Source organism: Coturnix japonica, chromosome 2 (genome assembly GCF_001577835.2).
Source record: "Coturnix japonica isolate 7356 chromosome 2, Coturnix japonica 2.1, whole genome shotgun sequence".
Lineage (NCBI taxonomy): Eukaryota > Metazoa > Chordata > Aves > Galliformes > Phasianidae > Coturnix > Coturnix japonica.
The window spans coordinates 112,575,850-112,593,724 of record NC_029517.1 but is presented as its reverse complement, the minus strand read 5'-3'; the positions used below and the strand labels follow the sequence as shown (position 1 = coordinate 112,593,724).

General features: G+C 42.5%; 1 protein-coding gene and 1 long non-coding RNA gene across 3 annotated transcripts; one reads left to right on the top strand and one right to left on the bottom strand.

The window, feature by feature from the left end:
• Window positions 1-394: 394 nt before the first annotated feature.
• OSGIN2 (oxidative stress induced growth inhibitor family member 2) lies at window positions 395-10,930 on the bottom strand. 2 transcript variants are annotated; one of them, XM_015855914.2, is made up of 6 exons: window positions 10,647-10,930; window positions 8,140-8,294; window positions 5,861-5,997; window positions 4,741-4,932; window positions 4,099-4,190; window positions 395-2,196 (listed from the first exon to the last, which is right to left on the bottom strand). In XM_015855914.2, the coding sequence occupies exons 1-6, from the start codon at window positions 10,688-10,690 to the stop codon at window positions 1,152-1,154; spliced, it is 1,665 nt and encodes a 554-aa protein (XP_015711400.1). In that variant the 5' UTR covers window positions 10,691-10,930; the 3' UTR covers window positions 395-1,151. The 2 variants fall into 2 exon arrangements, with proteins under 2 accessions (XP_015711400.1, XP_015711401.1); XM_015855915.2 differs by lacking the exon at window positions 10,647-10,930 and adding an exon at window positions 10,255-10,570.
• LOC107310361 lies at window positions 10,924-17,595 on the top strand. The gene is made up of 3 exons (XR_001553574.2): window positions 10,924-11,032; window positions 13,356-13,572; window positions 14,584-17,595. It is a non-coding gene; the product is annotated as an uncharacterized LOC107310361 (long non-coding RNA).
• The last annotated feature ends 280 nt before the right edge of the window (window positions 17,596-17,875 follow it).

Sequence of the window (17,875 nt, the reverse complement as noted above, 5' to 3'; positions counted from 1 at the left end):
ACTATAGTCAATAACTAGAGCACGTTCAGACCAAAATCCAACAAATGAACTCTAGGCCTTATTGTTACGGAGGAGAAATGTGAAACTTCAGAGGTAGTTACATGTTAAATGTTTATATTTTACGGCGACCTGTAAGCCTTCATACAAAGTATGGTTGTTTTTGTTACGCTGGTTGTAAGATATAGTCCTTTTCCACGGCGTTTTAAAAATACGCAAGCTGAAAAGAAAAATAACCAGTATTTGGCTAAGTGAAATGGGAAATATTACCATCTACCACCCACCTTCATCACTCAAGTGATCCCAGTCTTCCTGAGCTAGGAGGCAAGAAGCTGAAAAGCTTTCTCACGTAGACTTTTCTACCAGTGCACTAAATATTCATTATACTGACACTGTATTAAGAGCACTTCCATCAGTACTTTATTGTTCATGTTGGTGAGTTTTCTCAATATACACATCGCCGCAGGGGAACATCTCATGTCACGTCTTTCTCTACTCACCAAACTCTAGGCATTGCATGAGGAAAACAACATGAATGGATTGTCAAATCATGCACTGAAGATTAAATGTGAATGCCTATTCTTTTATTCCAGTTACCAAATAGGGTCACTTGCAACTGCTGACCAACACTTCACTGCTTATGGAAAATCCTTCGTAAAGACCATTTTAGTAAGCGCTCATTCCAGGTATTATTATGGCAAATAAATAAAATTCCCACTTCAAAAGGCTCCAAGTTTGCTTTGGGACCAAGAATCACTTTCTACTAACAGCCTTCTGCTTTTTGAAGTTAACTGAATTTCAGGATAGGAATATTTCGTCAAGTTTGACACTAAAAGATTAACTCGCCCTGGCATGCATTGCTTTTCCCAGAGGAAGTCTGCTCTCTCAGCTGAGCGAGAGATGACAGGTAGGTCAGTAAGAGTTAGTCTCATATTCTGCTTGCCTGGAAGTAATTCCAGTAGAGATCAGTTGTAATAGCAGATCAAATTTTTGCTTTTTGAAAAGGAAGTATTATGGTATCAGCATCCTTTATCAAACAATACAAGCACAGGTTACTTGTATACAGAAATATGACTGCTAACAACTTTTGCTGTCAGTGAGGGTTTTGTTAGACTAAGTCTAGTTCCACACGTGAAAAGTTGCTAATGCCTTATTTATGGCACCCCATCACCTCCTCCATCCCCACTTTCCATCAACTCTTGTTTCTTCTTTTGTCTTATTGCCAAGCATCGTGCAATGCCCAATGCGCCTCCTTTTAGAAACCGCACAAAGTTGTCTCCAACCAGAGGACCTAAAGCAAAGAGGTTTGCTTCTTTAGTACATTCGTATGTATATGGATCTATCTCAATAGGATTCCCCTTGCACGTGATGGGCTGATTTAAGTGATGACCTATGCCATGTCCTTGGTCCTTTAAAAAGAAAAGATTTGGGTGAGAACCTATCAGAACTAAGGCTACAGAAAACTTCAAAATTTTCTTCAGTCCAGAGGCACTCTGAAGAACACATTTCATTTCAGGCTTAAAAGAAAGTACATTGTGTTCAGGGAAACTAGTGTAAGCAGAATGCAGATTAGAGTCTCCGGTATGTGACTGAGTGCACATCATATGATAGACCTTATGGTACTCAGGGTAAAGCTTTTTAGGTAACTGTTTGAAAATCAGGCTTGAATCAGTAACTCTTCTACGAAACACATGAATTACGGGGATGTTGTTATTGTAGGCACACAGTACTGCATCGGCTGCAGTAAGTCCAGCACCCACAATTAACACAGGGTCTGCTTTCCCACGTAGCTTTCCTTTGCTTACAGCAGCTCCAAAGTCAGACATGGAATGAAGGACAAAAGGAAAATCTTCACCTTCAACATGCAGCCGGCCAGGAGAGTCAAAAGTTCCTGTGGCAAGAGCCACATTCTCAGCAAAGAGGCAGAAGGGCACATGAGAACCATCTGCTGCTCGCTGATAACCTCTGACTTCCCAGTTTCGCTTAATCAGTGGTTTCTGTCCATCTTCCATTTCCAAATGCTGCGTTGGAATATTGTCGTTCAGTTGACTTCTATCTTCATCATCTCCTCGGTAAAGTCTGGATACTGATGTTATGTAAACATTGTCCCTGAAGTTTTTTTGGAGGCCCATGACTTTAACATAGTGTTTATAGTAACAAGCTATTTCCTCTGGCATTACTCGGTCACTCTTTATAGTTCTGAAACAAAATTGAATGTTTCCAGTTAATATAAAGACCTTATCAATACTTTCAACATCATCCATGATCTACAACACAACAGTCAGATTTAAGAGCATTAAATCTGCCCAGTGTAACCAGAGTGGAGTTCAACATATTTAAACTTACTCAAATTGCTTTATTTGTTCTCTTGATTCCTGATATAAGAGACAAGCTAGCTTTTTCTTTTTAAGCAATGTAAACAATTACAGTAAGTGCTAAGGTGATGAACAAATAAAAAATAAAAGCTGCTGTGTTACAGTAGGTCTATATGGAAGCCTTTCACAAAATCACTTGAACATCATGACCATCTACAGTACAACACCAGCTAAAGTAGCACTCAATGACTACTAAAATAAATAAATATCATAACAGCTAAGAGCCAAAGTTGAAACTGTAGGTTTGGTATATTGCTTGCAAAGCATAATGAAGAAAAGAGCTTAACTCGAAAGACTCTCCTGTGAGTACAGATAAGTTCAGTAAGCATCAAATTAAGTAGCTCTGTAACAGAGAATTAAATCCAACCTGAATGAAAAAAGCAAGTATCACGCTGACCCTTAATTAACACCTTAATAGGATTACAATGACCAGATGCCCAATAAAAAGCATTCTTGCACTGGAATCCTGATACTACCTTATGTTTGACCTGTTTACAAAAAATTGAGCTGTCTGAGAAGTTGAATGAATCTGTTTGCTGCTTCAGAAGCACACTCTAGGAATAAGCCAAAAGAAACAGTAGCAAATAGCAGGTTAACCACTGAATCAGGCTTAGAAGCTTGTTTACTTGAGATCTTGTTGTTTATTCCTAACAGTTCAAAAGACAGTGTATGTGCTTTCAATTCAGGTTACTGCTCTGAAAATCCTAATGAGGTATTTAATGGATATGATGAATGTCAGGGTGACACCTGGTATAAGAAAACTATTTCACATGACTGTAAGCATTAATTATGGTGGATACTTTTAAACATGCCTGTTTAACTGTAGTAAAACAGTTCAGCATTTCTTTTTATACTGTAATTTTCAACAATACTATAAACAAATTAGCCTCAGATAATAAGCAGCTTATGGGATTTCAGTTAATGACAGTAATCTTGCCTTCCTATTATCTAAGAAAGCTATTAAACAACAGAGGTACAGTTTCTTCACTGTAAGTGATAACCTGAAATGAGTAACACTCTGCTCTTTAAGACACATACCCAAGAAATCCTTCTACTTTTCTGCCCTATGTGTCAAAGCAACTTACTTTAAGAGGGAAGTTATTAGAACAAAGTTAGGAATATTTGTTTTAGAACAGGCTTAAGCAAAGTGCATCTGTTGACGCAGACCTTTGTGAACTAATTGCAGCTTCAAAGTAAATGCCAGGAGATTGTGCAAGACAGTGGTTTTTCTTTAACTTGCTTTCCAAGGAACTTACTACAGGAAAGTAACATTGGAAAGTAATGAATTATCCTCTTAAAAGTATAGTTCATAGATTGTAACATTTCAGATGCTGCAGCTTTGTAAAGTAAATACTGAGAGGTACTGACTTCCTGAATCGTAAGCTAGTATCCACAGCAACTTAAGTTGCTCAAGTTGACACCCACACTGAAAGAGGAACTTCTGGTATACTTTGGTAGGTTTTATATGACTGAATCAGCTTACAGTAACAGCTCTTATTTGAGAAATGTTAAAACACACCACTGCTGGTATGTATGCTTTCGATGCACTCAAAGCTATTATATTCTGGCCAACCGTCATCAGTTTTCTTCCAGAGTACATAAATCATTTCCAATGCCAGGCAATTTAATAAACAAAAGAAGCCTTCCTGTAAAGAATGAAGGCCAAATATTTTCCAGTTTTGCATTCTTACAACTTATTTCCCAGTACTTCAGGCAGCACCTTTACCTGCGCTTGCTGGCTGCCCACTCCTTGAAAGTGAGTCCAGGCAGTTCCATCCAGTCCCCCAAACTGATGGTTAGCATGGAGCCTTCCATGGCCTACAGTGGAGGAAAAAACTGAGATGCACAACCAGATGCGTTTCAAATAGATACTTTTATGTGAAACAGCAAAGTTCTTCTCACTGTATTCCTTTAGACTGATATCAAAATACAGCCTCATACATCCTGATCTTTGGCCTACAGTTAGATATTTTAATGATCAGCTATGTGATCTAATAAAGTAGGAAGAGAGGACAAGTGAAAGGGAAAATAAAAGCAGGTTACTTAGAAATAATATTATTTGAAACAAGAATGATTAAATTAACAGGATATGGCCATATTAAGATTTTAGATTTTGTATAATCACACCCGAAAACAACGGGAGAAAAGTTAGAGAATAACCTTTGTTATAATTTAAGCTAATAAGAAACACAAGACAGCAGTTAGACCACAATACCAACAATTAAAGAGTAACTTCTCCCTCTGCCAATTTTTAACACACTTGACCTTTGATAATGGAAACTGCAATTGCCACTATTGACATTTAAAACAACCATACTAAGAAAAGTCCCAAACCGCAAAATGATCATGATATGAAATGTTTACTCACATGCCAAGCCCCACCAGGTGGTCCTTTACCAAGCACTACATGTGGAATATAATTATGCTGTTCTAACTTCCAGTGCAGAACGGATGGGTAGTCATACCCAAAGTCAGCATCAGGATGAAGCAGCGTATCAAAGAGCACTGCAACTGGGTTTGAAGAGCGTCCTTCAAGGCCTTCAGACAGGTACTCCAGATCCTGGTTTAGAAATAACTGCTGTGATTTACTCCTGTAACTCTGAATACAGTACATTTGCCTCATTACATACTACTAATGTAGTAACAGCAGGGCTAGGTGGTATTTTAAAAGCTGGGACAAATATCCAAAGAACAGAGTAACTTGCTAACGTTTATATGTGCTGATAGTGGACTGCTTTATCAGAGAATTGATAGTATTTCCATGAATGGAACTTGAACACATATCTGAAGTACGTTATCAGTATGTGGTGCCCAAACTTAAAGCACCACACAACTGCAGCCAAACTAGGACATGAGAGCTGGAAGGCCTGCATCAGCTCCTCGCTGACAAAGTGGTGCTTCAGACGCTTTTGGCAAGCAATAAAATCATTACAAAAGGCAAATTGTAAAACCCAAAAATGCCACAAACAAAAAGTTCTCTAGATCCACAAAACAAACTACCATGACAAACACAGCAGCCTTGGATCATGAGCCTTAGATCATTTAAATCAACAGAAGAACGCTATTAATGCACTAGAAATGCAATTAGCTAAGCAGGCTGCTTCTACACATTTTTCTCCTACCTGCTATGAGACAAGCAGCTCTCAGAATGTACCATTTTTATCTGGAAGTGCCCTGTATATAATTTGTTAATGAGCCACTGAAGAAGGGATGTACTGAGTAATTCTATGATTCTGTTCTACTGCCCTTCAGTTTGCAGGTAAGAGCAGCACAGGCCAAGTGGTAAAGATAGTTGGCTGAGGCCACACAGCTACTTGAGCTGCACTGTGGTCTCATTCTTTGCAGGGTAAGAACATTAAGCCCTTTTTTCATCTACCCGCTGCTTATGTAAGTTACAAAAGCATTTTAATAGGCTTGTTAAAGACTACCAGTCCATAATGCAGCTTATGGTAGGAAAAGAGCCGGACAAGACAGCAAAACAAGCTTACCTGATCAACAATGGAAAGATGCCGTGCTTCCTCTAATTTAGTGTGGAGAATGGGGTTTGGATGTACAGCTTCAGGAGACAAATAGGGCCTGTATCCAGACAGTAGGTATGAAAGACAAATTCCTGAAGGTCCATTTCCTATTAAAGAAAGAGGAAACTGTTTTAGAATTTATATAGAATTTATTAAGTAATCAAATAAGCAGCAATAAAGTTACAATAAAGTGGCATAACCCACTACCATCCTGATTCAAAGCAGCTTATAATTATCACAGTAAAATAACACCTGCCTTAGAACTTCTTCCAGATAAGCCAAGCACAGTTTTTACCAGGTGAGGAAAAAAATGTGTATGTCAATTAGCACTATGAAACAAAGCGAACATAAAGGGATTTCATAGTTCAGCATGTCAAATTAAATGGTGATAGGACTAGAGGGAATGGCTTCAAGCTGCACCAGGGCAGGTTCAGGCTGGATGTTAGGAGACACTACCTTCCCAAAAGAGTGGTCAGGCAGTGGAATGGGCTGCCCAGGGAGGTGGTGGAGTCACCGACCCTGGAGGTGTTCAAGGAACATCTGGACATTGTGTTGAGGGACATGGTTTAGTGAGAACAATGAGTGATGGGTGGATGGTTGGGTTCTTGTCCAACCTTGGTGATTCTATGATTCTAAATTCACTGTTCTCACACAAACACTCTGATGGATAAGCTTAAAGAATGTTAAACTCCACTTACACAGGAATAGCACACAGGATTAGGCCAGCAGAGATTCTGTTTGTGCACACACATGGATGAAGGAAAAAACAGTGTTGTTCTTCTACAATATTAAAGATCAATTTAGATCTCTCATAAGGCTTCTCCAGACAGCCAATGAATGAGAGAACGTGCAGCTCCTTGGAGGTGTTCAAGACCAGGTTGGACGGGGTCCATCTAGTAAATGTGTATGTTTGGTGGCCCTGCCAGGCAGGGGGGTTGGAACTACATGATCCTTGAGGTCCCTTCCAACCCGGGTCATTCTGGGATTCTGTGATTCTGAGAGAGATAAACTTGAGACATTTCTCAGATGTATCTGTGAAATAACCTGTGGGTAACTTTTCTCCCTCCCAAGTACAAATAGTCAAAGCAGCTGTGTTTGGTATCAGCAAAGAGGAAGGCATTCTAGACAAAGTAAGTATTGAGCACAGGTATTTGCATAACACATATTTGCAAAGCTAAACAGTGAAAACTGAGTCATTAGCCATATGGTAAACTTAAACTAAGGTTGATGAAATGCCAGGAAGCTGTTGCTCTTCAACTGCGTTGCAGAACTTAGCAAGTGATTCACGTCTGTCACATTCACATAAAATATACTCCATGAGCACTATTTTAAGCCATTATGAAGAAACCTTTGAGAATGTGCACTGTACCAACACTGATCTTTCCAAGTCATGGAGATTTTGAATGAATGTATGTTGAAATATCATTCTCTGGAATCTCTCTGCCTGTCTGCATGTACAATGAAAGGTGCTGATTTGCTGTAGTCCCAACAGCTTTGGACTTCGGAGGTTTTTGAAAGCCTCTTTTATTTCAGACCTTCTCTTTATCCCTTCATCAACTTGTGGCATAAGGAGCTAGCAGACAGTTGCTGCTCGAGAGCCTTAGCCCAATACAAACCACCCTTGCTGTGTACCCAGGGAGACTATTCCCTCTGCCATCCTGTCATTCAGCAAGATTTTACAACTACAACCCTTTAACTATTTCATTAGGACTACAAAAGATTGCTCTCAGCTGGCTGAACTGGCATGGATTCATCTGGTAAGACATGACAATATTCAGATGTTAATGGCAGATGCTACAGAGAAATGCAATTAATAAACCAGGTTAGCATCTAATCAATACACAGCACACACTTCACATTATGCTTTTCACTCTCCTGTATGACTCCACAAATTTTTAGCACCACAGCATCAACAACCTCCACGCAACCCAACGAAGACATTGTACCATGTTAACCGAGCCCTTCATGATCAATGCTTGAATCCAAGCAGTGCTGCTAAGACTCATCTATCTGCTGCCAAGTAATGCAGCTCCATTTGCCAAATCATCATCTGAATTCAAATGTACTCTGGCTACAAGAACTTCAATATGATTTGATGGCACTGATGTTAATCATAATAACTATTTTTCTAGCAAGCACCTACACCGTAAGGCTGTTAAGCATTATTCATTTAGTGATAAATGACTTCTTATAGCAAGTCTATAAAGGGAATGGCAGCAGTGAAGAGTTTTAAGAGTCAAAAAACTCACCTATTATTACCACAGGAAGGCTAAGGAGAGAGTCCCCAGGCAGAACAGTTTCTTCTAATAAAGGCATCTTTTTTATCTTCTTCCCAAGGCTGTCACCAAAATACTGGCCAAAGGAATTCAGAAGCTGTCCTTCAGTTTCAGAGCTGTTGTAGTTTCTAATTGAGGACAGATGGAAGAAAACTGAAAATGAAACAGTTGTACCGGAGTCAAAACAACCTTCTCAAAATAAAGTTGCTTTGGATGCTTTATTTGACGAGCTGTAGAATTAACAAAAAAACAGACTAAAATAGATATGCTTCATCCAACCTACAGGATTCTACTCTCCAGAAGAGTTGTTTTCTAACAGCAAATCCAAGTCCATTTTCTCCTAGAAAGTCCACAGCAAGACAATAAAAACAGACAGATGGCTCCATGGAGACACAGATTTCCAGTTCAGTTTATACAAAGCCAAAGTACAACCAATGAACATTATTTTGATCCGCCATACGGAAAAGCTCATTTTTCATTATCCCCATCAGAAGAGAAGACAAACCCTGCCTAGCCCACAAACAACACAGAGACCAACCAAGCAGGTAAGATATACAAGAGCAGCTCACATGCTTTCCTACCTGCTGAACCGCACACAAGACTTTACACCTACACAGCCTTGATCAGGTAGATGTAAAGCTAAAAGTCAGCAGTGATACAAAACATTGAGAGAACTGTGATTCCTACAAAACCCAGATGCAGACCATGGGGGTTTTAACCATGTTAAGAAAAATCCTTAAGTGCTCCCTTGGCACTGTGGGATCTGCTGCACGTTCCCAAAGCCTGACAGAAGGCTGCAGGCTGAGCTGTACAGCAGTGACAGCACCACCACACAGCCCCATGATAGTCATTTATTGGCTAAAAAGGGGGAAGCTCTTCTGAAATTGTATTTGCTTCTGGAAGTGACTACTTTGCATCTGTACTTCCTGCACTACAGGCGAAAAAAAAAAGTTGGAAATTTATGATTTGACTTAGTTACAGCTGTGCATTGGCTTGTCACGATAACGGATGTGTGTTAAAGCACAAACTGCACACTGAAGTGAATAGAGAGGATGTTTAACCATCACACTGCTCTTTTAGGCAGGGGCAGGTAGGCTCCATTACCTGCCAGCCTGCACTCCAAGCTCACTCTGGAGCAGCACTCTGTGCTTTGCAGGTGGACTGGCAGAGAGCGGGGGGCGGGGGGGGCTGGATACAACCTCCTCACAGGATGGAAAGCTGAAACAAAAGAAACACCTGAAAATCTCTCTTGTGCAGAACTGAACTGTGCAGAGCTGCCTAAGCATCACATTCAGTTCCTCAGCTATCACACGCACGAAGCAGCAGCACATCAGACACGTCCTTGCCTCATAGGAACGGCACAGCAAAGCTTGGTAAGGTCCTGAATTAGGACAGTGGTGGTGGCCGCCCCTAAGCCGTCCAGTAGCATCCAGCTTTGCACGGTGGGGACCGGCATCCATCCAGGCTAAACAGACCCATCTCCCCTATGAGGAGAGACTTAGGGAACTGGGTCTGTTTAGCCTTAAAAAAAGAAGGCTGAGAGGGGACTTGATCCAGGTTTATAAATACCTGAGGTGTGGGAGCCATAGTAGTGAGGCTGGTCTCTTTGGGATGAAAGTACAGCATAGGAAGTTCCGCACGAATATGCGGAAGAACTTCTTTACAGTGAGGGTGACGGAGCACTGGAACAGGCTGCCCAGGGAGGTGGTGGAGTCTCCTTCTCTGGAGATATTCAAGACCCGCCTGGACGCCTACCTGTGTGACGTGGTGTAGGGAGCCTGCTTTGGCAGGGGGGTTGGACTCGATGATCTCTAGAGGTCCCTTCCAACCCCTACAATTCTGTGTGATTCTGTGATCCATCCCATCCCCACGGCATCCATCCCATCCCATCCCATCCCATCCCATCCCATCCCATCCCCACGGGATGCTCCGGCCCATGGCCTGCGCTCAGCCCCCAGCCGGGGAACCGCAGCGACGCGAGGCTGCCAGACCCGGCGCTGTCGCTTCCCTCTCGCTTTGTAGTTATTCTCAGTTAGTCAACATTTCTAATGGAAAATGAGAAAGAAAAAGAAGCAGGAACACACATACCACGCGTAAACATTCTCTTCCCTTAGCAAAGAATAAACCGTTCTCAACAGCTGCCGTTATCTCCCTCGAGTTCCTAACGGAGGAGCCGTTCTCACGGAGCAGTTCCCGAAGCCCCTCACAGCGCCGTGCATAGCGGCAGGCTGACGGCAGCGGCGCGGATCCCGTCACGCAGAAACGAGTAACACCCGGTTCCAAGCGCACATCCCGCCGCCGGGCTGCTCTTATTTCCCGGCGGAGGCGGAACGGCCCACGACCCCGCGGGGCATCGCGCTCCGCAGCCCGGCTCGGCGCTGCCCAAGGTGACCGCGCGGCCGGGGCGCCCCTCGCATCCCGCCCCTCTCTCCGCACGTCTCCCGCGGAGGCCGCGGCTCCGGCGCCGCGCCGCCCCTCACCTGACGGGACCGGCCAAGGAGCAGCGGCAGCACCACACGGGCATGGGGGGCTCCGGCGGGCTCGGGGCGCCGGCGGGGCCCGTTGGAGGGGCTGCGGGGGGACGTCGCTCCGCTGCTCCCGCTCCTCCTCCCGCCGTCGCCACACTGGGGCCGCGCCGCGCCTCCTCCCCGCTCGCAGGCGGCTGCGGGTCACACGAGGAAGGAGGAGCCGCCGCCGGCACCGGGAGGGAGGAGCGGGATGAGAGCGAGCTTCCTCCTGCCCGCCCAGCAGGGAGATGCGCTGCCGACGAGAGAGTGGGCGGAACTGTTCGCCCGGTGATGGGGGAAAGAAGAACGCGCTTAACGCCCCACGGGCGAAGGGGGGAAGCGCTGAGGAGCGGGATGAGGTGGGATCCTGCTGCCCTGGGCCTGGCGCTTCAACCCGTTAGGCCTTTTGTTATGTGGTGGGAGCTGCTGCTGTGGTTCTGAGGGAAAACTTGAGAAAGAGATGTTTGTTTCCTGTCTTCTTGCTGGGTTTTTGAGTCAAGAGCCACAGCAGGTTGTGTTTAGAGAAGGAAGTGCTTTGCCTTTCAATACCTGAAGGGAGCTTACTCCCAGGAGGGGAGTAAACTCTTCAAAAGGGCTGACAATAGCAGGACTAGGGGAAATGGTTTTAAGTTAAAAGAGGGAAGATTTAGGTTGGATGTTAGGGGGAAGTTCTTTACTAGGAGAGTGGTTAGGCCCTGGAACAGGCTGCCCAGGGAGGTTGTGGATGCCCCGTCCTTGGAGGTGTTCAAGACCAGGTTGGACGGGGCCCTGGGCAACCTGATCTAGTAAATGTGTGTGTTTGGTGGCCCTGCCAGGCAGGGGGGTTGGAACTACATGATCCTTGAGGTCCCTTCCAACCCGGGTCATTCTGTGATTCTGTGATTCTGTGCTCTTGCTCAATTGACCCAGTGCTGCAATGCCAGCAAGCAGGCGCAGTGATCATGCAGCCCCTCGTCCCGTCCTGTATTTCTTTCTGCTGCACAGTCGGGTTTCACTTGGGCTACTTCAACCTGGGGATGGGAAGGCTGCGGGGAGACCTCATTGCAGCCTTCTAGTACTTAAAGGGAGCTTATAAGTAGGAAGTAATCCAACCCTTTGCATATCAAGATAGCAACATGGGAAAATGGCTTTAAACTAAGAGGGAAGACTTAGATTGGATGTTAGGCAGAAATTATTTATGCAGAAAGTGCTGAGGCACTGGCATGGGTGCCTACTCAAAGTAGCTGCAGATGCCCCATCCCTGGAGGCGTCTGGGACAAGGTTTGATAGGGCCCTGGGCAGCCTGAGCAGGTGGGTAGCAGCCCTGCAAGCAGCAGGGACTTGGAACTTCAAGGCTTTAAGGTCTCTTCCAACCCAAACCATTCTGTGATTCTATGCAAATGCACATGTGGGTATTAGCAGAATAGAAAGCTAACTATATTACAAACTTGGCACCGTTTGGCTAATGTCCCAATGGCATCACATCCAGCTGATGTCTCAAAACATTAACAACGCAGGCAGATTGAAGATCTCCAATGACAGAGACTTGACGGCCTTTCTGAGCAACCTCTGTGGGTGCTGACCAGCCTCACAATGAAATGTGCTTTCTTACACGCCAGTTTAATTTCCTGCGCTTTGAGGAAATGGAGCATCTTGATATAAAATCTCATTCTAGCGAGTACAAAACACATCCAATGAAACACAGTGTTCTTCGTGTTTACCTAACAGTGCCTATCACACATCTTTAGACCAGAATTAAGAATGTGAAGCTGCTTTTAGCTTGTCATTGTTATTATTATTATGCCTCAAAAGATTTTGAACAGAAGCTACCCTTACAAAACAGTGTCTTCAATTCAAGAAGGTACATGAAGTACTTGCTTGTTTACCAGATAACACCCAACTTGAATAATTCACCTTGTTTTATTAGAACTGTGTCCTTGTTTGCATCAAATTACAGAAAATATACAACAGAAACCTCATGCTTTGAGAAAACTGCCTGTAGCAGAAAGGAAGTTTTCCAGATGTCTCTAAGCCATTTGACAGTGGGGTCAGATGACATTGACTTTGAAGTTGACACATGAAGGGCATACTCAGCTTTAGGCATCGCGCAGCCTTTGGTCACAGCCTACTCTGTCATTTCTGCCCATCAGCAGAACTGGCTGCCTAGGATATAACTCACAACTTCAGCTAGACTGGCAGTATTAGTAATTTTTGCCCTTGGATATGACTTTGAGTAGAAGAGAAAAACAACCACAACTGCGTCCATGCCTACAGAGTGACTATTTTCCCAGCACACTTTTACATTTGAAATGGGAATTGTTATGCTGGACCTTCAGTTTTTAATACAAAATTGGTAGACTGGAACAACAGTATTTTATAAACCCATCACACTTTAAAGGGATTTCCATCTCCTGTTCTGCTCATTTCTGTTAGTAGAATCAGGCAATGACTGTGTGCTAGGTGTACTACAGTTCTCTACGTTTTAAATCACGATAACCAGCATAAAGTTCCTGTATTTCATTAACACTCAATAAAATTGTGCATTTGCTCAGTAAATAGTTTTTTAAAGTCAGCTGAAATTAAAAGACCATTTCCCCAAGTGTTCAGTAAGTCATTATCAGTATGTGGAATATCACTTTGTTAACCACAAGGTTTTTTTCAACGTTTATTTTTCTTACCCAAATCATCTTGTTGATCAATTAGGTACGTATAGTACCAGCTTGACACTGCAATATTCCTGAAAATCCTGTGGGCCCATAGGATGGAAGCATCAGAGCATGGAACTGGTATCTCAGGGGAACGTGAGACTCATGACCTGGAACAAGAGGGCTTTATCTGCTGTGGCAAAAGCAGCAAGATCAGTGAGTAACTGAAGAAGGCAACCTGCTGGTTGTAACTCTGCACGGGAAACAACATGTTGGTAAGATTTCTGTGCCTCCACCCACTGCAATATGAGATTAAAGTATAAATTGAGTAGACAATAGAGCTGTAAAGCTTCAAATGTCACTGCAGGAGTATGATCAACTCTGTCCTGATAAATAATGCAGTATCTCAGTGCAGAGCTTACTCAGGACAGATGTCTCATCGATAACAGACTTGTTCCCTGTAACATCAACTGACTGAAAAATGCATGAACTGCAAGGCCCAGTAAGGTACTGCATTTTCAGAAACAAGCAAACAAGTCTGTAGCAAATTTGTACTCAGCCTGAGGTACCAAATGCTGAAGAAAGTTTTGGAGAGATTAGGAATGTTTCAGGTTATTTGCTTTTACTATTGTTAAGCAAGAGCAACTGAGAAATGTAGCTGTAAGACAAGTCTTCTTTGGCATGGCCAAGGAAAAATAAAGAGAAGTCTCAATCAAGAAGCTATGTTGCAAATAGGACAGATCTTTCTGAAAAAGCTAGGTACTTACTGAGAGGGACAACTACAAGATAAGAAGCTTAAAGGACTGGAGGGAGTGGTTTCAAACTACGGCAGGGGGGATTCAGGCTGGACTAATGTTATGTAATGTAAATATTACTTCTCAGAAAGGGTGGTCAGGCACTGGAATGGACTGCCCAGGAAGGTGGTGGAGTCACCAACCCTGGGGGGGGGGGGCTGAAGGGGAAGGTTCAAGGAATGGTTGGATGTTGTATTGAGGGACATGGCTTAGTGGGAGCTGTTGGTAGTAGGTGAATGGTTGGACTGGATGATCTTTTAGGTCTTTTCCAACCTTGGTGATTCTATGATTCTGTGATTAAAGGAGTAGGTATGTCAGTTTCCTGGGGTCTTTTCATAGCCTGGTTTTCTTCAAGGGTTTCCCAGCACTCATAAAGTAGTACTTGCTTGGAGAATGCAGATGCAGTAAGTTCTGTGTCAAAGAATTAATAACACAAAGTAAATAACATGAGCATCTTTAATGGCATTTTATTTTTATTTTTTTACTTTTCAGAGAGAAATGTGCCTGAATATCTCAAAAGGGGCCATGTATTATTCTGGGATATGTCAGGATATGAGAATTTTGATGGTGTAAGGTCAAAATTCTCAGCCAGGTGTAGACTCTGTGACAGAGTCATATGCACATTGAAGAGCATTTCATAATGCAGCACTGGACTGCTTCGGAAGATGGACAGAATCACATTGGAGAAAGCCTGGAAGATCAGGACATGACAGGCATAAATGATCTCTGGAAAATGGAACACTTGGAAGAGATGGACCATGTGGGTTCTGCTGGTGGCATCAGTCTTGTAGATAGTTAAGATGAGAGCTTATAGATCCAAGCCTCCATGCTAGTTAACTTCTGTGTGTTTTTGGAAAAAAATCAAGATAATCATTTGCAAGAGAATTCTAAGTAAGCATTATGAGATAGCAGCAAAGTAATGATGAGTTTTGCTACTTTAGAAGAAATAGGAGTGTTGCAGAGCCTTCTCCAGGTCGCTTCACTGTTAGGGAGTTTGCTGAAACCAGCTTCCTAAGGCATGAATGCTTGAAAAAACCTACTAGTAGAAGAGCTTGTGAAAATGGGATTGCATGTACTTAAGAGGAAGGATGAACTAAAATTCCAGAAAAAAAGAAAGCACTTAATTATGAAGATAATGTCAGATTTTCCAGTTACAGATGGTACAACGTATTTAATCTCCTGCAGAGACCCAAGTGGCAGCTCTTGCCTTGTACTCACAGCCATGGCTGACACACGTGGGCAGTTGTACCCAGAGTTGGAGATGAGCCACTCTGGGCTACCAAATCACCCACAGTCTCAGGAAGATGGATGGATGATAACATCTTTCAGTCTTCTGAGGGCTTTGTGACTTTGCCACAATGGTTCATCTCTGCTATGGTCTAAAGATGACACGGCTGGGAGGAAGAACAGCCAGAAGGGCTTTGGTTACCATTTGTTGAGTCTGGGAAGAAGCTAGATGCAAAAAAAAAAGAGAAGTTGTAGAAAGGGGCATCATCCAGACTAGTGAGAAGTGGTAGGACTAGAACTTAAAGGCTTTGAGAACTGTAGAACTTGATGATTAAAACAAATGTACGGAAGTAAACATCTTGAAAGGTGTGCAACAAGTTTTATGACACATCTCTCAGGCAAAATATTCCAAATTGCCATAGATTTGTTTGCAATAGTATGTCTGGATGTGTGGGAAGCTCTGACTGAGGACATGTCCTATGGCACATTCTAGACCTGTTCTGTACAATTAATCAATTTAATCTCTGAGGCAACTGTTTCATCACTAGAACAAATAAACCAAGACTGTATCGCATTTTGGATTCATGAACTGCTCTGGTTGTAGGGTACCAAGTTATCTGTGGTAAAGGAATATGAGTAAGAGTAAGTATCCTGGGAAGTAAAGGTTGTGTCCTGCCATGTCTCTAATGGATGTATATATTTAACTAGCACATTATCTGGTACATTTAATATGAGGTTTTATTTAGAAATTTTTCTGTTTCTCAGCAAAACTGTTGACTGCTCTCCATAATAATAAATAGACTGTTGATAAAATATGCCACTGGTATTTTGTAAATATAATTAGTCTGGAAGTTCTGTTTCTTTTTGCAGTTCTACAGTTGTCTGTTGTGACCTTCTCCTCATAGTAACAAGCATGAAAAATATGCTTGGAATACACATGAAAGTCATTTTCTATTGCTCTACAAAAGCCATTGACAGTTTGTTGCATACAGTTGCATCTGTTTTACTTTTTTGACCAGGCCCAGGCCAAGTGTGTATTCTAAGCCTAAAGTATAATAAACTTTAGTAGTTCTGACATAAAACTAGGCCTAGTTGGCTGAAGAACAGTTCAATACATGGGTTCTTCTACTAATACTAGTGCACTGTTTCTGCCCAAGCAGTCAGACAGCTCTGAATCTTTCCTGGATGTGGCTGTAACTTTAAATGCTTTTGGTAACAAGCACTAATAATAATAATAATAATAGTAATAATAATAATAAAATAATTCCAACACTTCATGTAGCTCATCTGAAATACAAAATGCTGTGATGCAGGAACACGTTTGGAAACATCAGAGTGGAAATGACTGTGAGTCCCTGTTCTTTAAAAGTTGGACCAGTGACTTGCTTTGAATCACGTTGCTATCAAACAGCAGAGGTACGTCCCACCTACAAATAATAGTTCTTATCTTGTGTATTTTGAAAGTCTTATTCTGTCAGAAATCCATCCTAAGACAAAAGATAATGTTAAAAGTAATGCTACTTTCTATCATATATCCATTGTCTATCGTATATCCAGATGCACATTCATTTTGGAGGAAGCAGATCTGCATTTTTTAGTTAGGAAAGGCTGCATTTTTTAGTTAGGAAAGGCTTCCTATTACCTCAGAACTTTTTTTAGAACATGGGTTTTCATTTATAAATAAGTATTTTTGTTTTTAAAGAGTAGAGCTTCCCACCTCCTACTTCTGCCATGTCCTTCTTTATCCTTGTTATTTTACCAATGATGTCCTGCTCTTGGAGACAAATCACTTTGTTGGCTGCATCTAATCCTAAAATCTATGAGAAATGTAACTCAGTCATACATCTAATGCAAAGAAGACTTTATCAAATGTAACTTCTTTAAGATAAATGAATTTTGGCTCCATATATTTTCCTCATCATTTCTTGTATACTTTGAGCTAGCCCCATTGCATTGCTTTGCTTTCTTTCAGACAAATCATCGTGATGCAAACAGCATTTTTATATAAATGTGACAAGGTTCTGCTTGTTCCTGACAGTATCCAGTGCACGTCTCATGCCACCTTCTCAGTCAGCAGCACAGCCTGAGGCTTCTCATGGGGGAAGCTGGAAAAACAATAACATGCTCATCACATTACACCTCTCAGGAGCAGTGCTGAATCCTTGGGGTGGCACTGTGTGTACCTGCACTGATGTTCTGCAAGGGCTGGGAGAAACTTGTGAGAGAAGCACGCTGGTCAAGGCCGCCATGTATGGAACTGTGAGGTATGTGGAGCTTAATGCAAGTAAAGATATCAATGGTTTTCAAACAGACCAAAACCCCATTGTTTACAAGAGCTCAAATTCCTCAGTTGCAAAAGGCAGCAACATAGTGTCCTCCAACGTGTCTCTTTCTGCTGTGACTTCTATATTCCTCCCCCCCTTAATCCATTCATAAGGCAGCTGCCATAAGTGTCCTAATACTTCACACATTTCTTTGAATCACACTTTTCTTGTGTTGCCCGAATGGGAAGCGAAGGAGAGAGTGGGTGAGAAACATCAAAACAGTGGTATCTTTG